Source organism: Alosa sapidissima, chromosome 15 (genome assembly GCF_018492685.1).
Source record: "Alosa sapidissima isolate fAloSap1 chromosome 15, fAloSap1.pri, whole genome shotgun sequence".
Classification (NCBI taxonomy): Eukaryota; Metazoa; Chordata; class Actinopteri; order Clupeiformes; family Clupeidae; genus Alosa; species Alosa sapidissima.
The window spans coordinates 15247886-15253068 of NC_055971.1; the positions used below are offsets into that span (position 1 = coordinate 15247886).

Here is a 5183-nt window from a genome sequence, read left to right on the forward strand (position 1 = left end):
TGTGTGTGTGTGTGTGTGTGTGTTTGCATGCGCATTTAAACATGTGAGGAAGAGAGAGAGCAGGGTTGATCAAACAGATTTGACATTGGTATGTAAGGGGGAGGAGCTTTGGGGAATCACCTGGGGGTGTGGTCAGTATCTCCCCTGAGCAATCTGCATAATTCCCATGATCCTCTAGTGTTCTAGTCATTCTACCTACAGCAGTGCAAACGTGTAGAGTGCAGGAGAGTGATGTCACACCCCATCCTGAAGGGCCACCATGGGTCATGGTTTTACACTATTCCATATCTAAACTACATATATTATCTTAAGTATATTTTATGATAAGTACTCCAGGATTTAGTTTTTGTTTAAGTTTCGTCCACTGAGGTCTGAAAAACCTGCTCTCATGCTGGCTCACCAGGGTAGTGTCTAAAGATTAGCGTTGTGTCGACACACTCAGTAAAGATGTCGCATGATTATGGGTAATGTATTTTTTTTAAGTCTGTACAGACTCCACCCTTATTAGTGAGCAGATGTCCAATTGCATTGGTCCCTCTGAAGAATGACAACCAGCTGCAATCATTGATCGATCACATGACACAAAATGGCCTATCACCAAACAGTCACATGACACACTCAACCATGCAGTCATGACCACATTGCAAGTTCAACCAGTGATGGAACACATAGCCATTTAGGAATCACAACTTTTACATGCTGTAGACATGAATCCCCATCCCCGTCATTCCATGATTTTTAAACCCATTGGCACAGTTCACGCTGGTAGGACACATACACACACAGATCTCCATGGACACCGTGGGCATCTCAGGCAACGCTATGACATCATTTGGTGACAGCGCGACAGGAAGTGCACGTGGGACATCACATCCTGTCACAGTATGCTCACATACAGTATATGGCTCTAAAAATCAATGTGCTGCTCGAGACCCATTCAGATCCGTTTAGACCAGTTCAAGCTGGCTTCAGCCGGTTCAGACAAGCATAGACCAGATCAGGATGGCTGAGAGCGGTTCATGGCTGTAGATGGTTTTGCTGATCCAGTTTCTGAACCTGGTACTGTTGGCATGGTAATGGAGTCCCCTCCTCCTGCCTCACTGGTGATGTAACTTTCTCCCGAGGCTCCAGACTCCCTTGTAAACACATTGCTGATGTTCAGTTGACCTTCTTCGGTGACATCCGTGACCCCTGATGATTATGTCAGCTCTTCAGGACAGAGGGCCAAGGTGGTCATCGTTACTAGGTGTCATCTGTAGCACCTGTTGCTTGGCCTGGGTCAGCTGATATGACTGTATGTGTGTGTTGTGTGTGTGTGTGTGTTTCAGTAAGGGACAGATCACACACTCCCTTATACGCTCAATCCTCCCCATCACCAGTCTCTGATATCTGACCTGACATGACAAAGTCTTCCCCACCAAGTTGTTTAGTCTTGTTTTTGTATAGTGCACATCTTTGATCTTTTCAGTCCATATTTTCATCTTTAAGATTCTTTGCTCATAAAAACAGCAGTGCACTTACTGGACATAATTTCACCATAATATATATATATATGCCTATGTATATATATATATAGATATAGATATATTATATTTTTCCTTTAATGCACACGAGTGTCATTGCAACATAAGAAAAAAAACAAACCAGACAAAAACCAACCCTAAAATCTACAATAATCTCATGACCTTGGTCGCCCCTCCGTGTGACCTCTGCGTGACCTTTGCATCCCATATCTCTTTTTTGTGTCTCATTTATAAAATATCCACTTATGCTAGGCATCATGTTTCAGATTTGAGACAGTAATCCCATACAAAAATACTCAATATAAACAACAATAAGAAAACGAGAAGAGTGGACCAATTGGACGGGGCGTTTGCTACAACTGTCCCTCCACCTCCTGTCACACTCCTCACGCTCTGATTGGCTCCTGGACAGTGCAAACCACCACCCCCCCCCCCCACCACCCCTATTTTCAGTGCTGTGGGTGTGTGTAGATGTGCAAGGGCTTCTGCCATTCTGTGTGCATCAGTGCTTGTGTCCGTGTGTGTGTGTGTGTGTGTGTGTGTATGTGTGTATCAGTGGATGTTTACTTTACTTGTGTGTATTACTGCATGTGTCAGTCATCGGATGTCTACATACCTGCTTTGGCTGGAGTGTATGTGGTTGTACACACATCTGTGTGTGTGTGTGTGTGTGTGTGTGTGTGTGTGTGTGTGTGTGTGTTCGTGTCAGATGGCAGTGTCCCAAAAGACAGTGGTCTGGGTGTTGTAGGGGGGTGGTCCGTGCTTCTTGCTCCCGTTGGCCTTCTTCCAGCTGGGCAGGATGGGCATGCTCTCCTGCTTGCACAGGCCCTTGTCCAGGGGCCGCTGGCGGGACTTGATCTCGCGGCACAGCGTGCGCTTCTTCTCGATCATCTCCATCATGGTGCTGTCCCCACACGCCCAGGCCAGGGGGGGGATCTGGGGAGTGGGGGGGGGGGCATGCATCACTGTCGGTGTGAGAGCGTTGAGATGGTGGGGGGTCAGGGGCTGGGTGGGGTGTGGGTTTGTGTGTGTGTGTGGGGGGGGCTGGGTGGGGTGGGGGTTTGTGTGTGTGTGTGTGTGGGGGGGGGGGGGGGTGTATTCTGTACTGTGTTGTATCTGTGTGTGAAACTGATAATGTGCATAAACTAATCAGTCTTATCTACAATACATATATGTAGAGGTCTCTTTACAGGAAGTAACCGTGTGTGTGTGTGTGTGTGTGTGTGTGTTTGTAAAATAAGCCCATAATTTAGGCTCCGTAGGTAAGTAAGTAAATGCATAATCTCTTTTTTAAAGAGGTATTTCTCAACATAAACATAATCATCCATGAGGTGGTAGGTTGACAAATGTTGTCATTTTGATGAATATGTTAAGTGGTTTTAATGGCCATTTATCATGCATTTGTCTATTAACATTACCTCACTGTGAGCCATTCATTGTAACAGTACTTTGTTTGCTTTCATTAATATTCTTTAGCTTCATTCTTTAGAGTCATTCCCTGGCACACATGCACAGATGTAACCAACAACCTTTTACACTTTCTGCACACAGGTTTACAGACACACACACACACTCACACAGCCAGATAAACACACATTGGACACTTTCTGCAAACAGGTTTACAAACACACACACACACACACACACACACAAACATACAAACACACACTGGGCCAAGAGGAGTTGACAGAGGACGGGGGAGACATACACACAGCTTTCACAAGGTTTTATTCTTCAGTCATAGTTCGCCTGAATGGAAATCTGGAATCTGCCATTGACCTGGGGAGTGTGCGTGTTTTGCATGTGTACACATATTTGTGTGCATGAACTCACATTAATATTATAGTGGTTTATGGTGTGTGTGTGTGTATATGATGTGGTGTATGAGGATATGTAGTGTGTGTGTGTGTGTGTGTGTGTGTGTGTGTGTGTGTGTGTGTGTGTGTGAGTGTTGGTTCCCCAGAGCCAGTGGCTTTCACATCCAAAAAAGAGAGATTGTCTCAATAAATGTTGGAAATGGGTGAAAAATAAAAACTTGCTTGAGAATACAGACAGGGAACATATATACAAGTGCAGTGTGTGTGTGTGTGTGTGTGTGTGTCTGTGTGTGTGATGATATAAACATTAAACTGCCCCTATAAGAGTTTGTTTATTTGTTGTTTTGTTCTTTGCTCCTATAAATAAGTTCCAACTGTCCTCCACAGAACCCCACATGGTTCCTTTGCAGTAAAAACGTTTCTTAAGATCTGTTCTCAACTGAACAGATGAAAACTCGCTTTTGTCTGCAGCAAAACTAATCATAGCTTTTCTTGTCTTTTTTACATAACCTTCTCCGACAGATACACGGTTATGAACCTCCGTTGATGGGGTTTACATTCATAACCATTGTGTTTTTGAACATAAATATAAACACACTGGTAAAGTCAATTAGTAAACACACTTGTACCACTTAACATGTGGTACACACAAGTGTAGTTTTATTAACATGGTCCTTACCACTTATATAATTGTACAAGATCAAAGATATGTCAAGCCAGGCATTGTTTTTTCATGTTTTTTCAAAGTAAGGTCTACTAGTATGTATTATGTCTGTGATAAAAGTTGTTTTAATGTTACAATAGTCATGTTAAGAATTCAGGTTCACAATTATCTTGATGGAAACACAGTGGAGTTAATAGTAAAGATTATTGCTTTGAAATCCAATTTAACACACACTGTACATTAATATAAGTATACAAACACTTGCATCACCCATTGAACAGTGTAATGTTGATTATTATTAGTTTGGAGTAAGAACAATGCTGATTAGTTAGTTGAGGTTATGAGCAGGCTAGACTTATGATCTGATTGGTTAGTTGGGGTTATAAGCAGTGTAGGTTTTCTGGTCTGATTGGTTAGTTGGGGTTATAAGCAGTGTAGGTTTTCTGGTCTGATTGGTTAGTTGGGGTAATGAGCAGTGTAGGGTTCTGATCTGTTTTATTCATAGCTGTGAGTTAGGCTAAGTTAGTAGCTAAGAGTGAAGGGTTTTTATAGGTTAGTTAGTTGGGGTTAGTGTTTGATGATGAGATTTTGATTGGTTGTCACGCAAAACGTTTTGTTCTGTGCACAAGATTTTCTCTTCTCAGTTAAGATAATGACCAGGGCACTCATAATGTACAGTAGAGAGATACGTATATTAATGGCCATTTGAAAGAGTGCACTAATTTCTAGAAATGCTTTTTTGTATCTTTCATATAACGAAACTTCTGGACCAAATTGACTGTTGGTCACATTGGTTTCCCTCATATTTACAGCACATGGATGTGGCCTCAAACTGACACCTTTATGATTAAACTAAGGAACATTGTAAGGTTCTGTGTCCTAGGTATATACTGAACATACAGATTAAGGTTCCTTTGCAGTGCCTCACAGAGGAACCATGTTCTAAAGGGAACTGGGGATTTGGGTTTAGTAGCAGGTAGTTCATGCAGAGCTGTGGTTTCCAGACTGGAAATCCAGGGTTAGTAGACACTCCGGTACACTCTTAGAAAAACTGGCCACCGTTTACAACACTCAACAAGGGTTGTAAGGTTAATATACCTCCTTATGTACAATGATGGGCCCATTGTAGAAGTTTCTTCAGCACATGTGCAGTAGCTTGAAAACTTCACAGAGAACTAT

The 5183-nt window shown here is 42.6% G+C and overlaps 1 protein-coding gene across 3 annotated transcripts in view; it reads right to left on the bottom strand.

Moving 5' to 3' along the window:
• Positions 1–2163: 2163 nt before the first annotated feature.
• nyap2a (neuronal tyrosine-phosphorylated phosphoinositide-3-kinase adaptor 2a) overlaps positions 2164–5183 on the bottom strand; it is a 53757-nt gene continuing 50737 nt past the window's right edge. For all 3 annotated transcript variants that reach the window (XM_042063649.1, XM_042063648.1, XM_042063650.1), the window contains one exon: positions 2164–2459. In XM_042063649.1, coding sequence (XP_041919583.1) covers positions 2229–2459 — 231 coding nt within the window. In that variant the 3' untranslated portion in view covers positions 2164–2228. The remainder of the gene's footprint in view (positions 2460–5183) is intronic.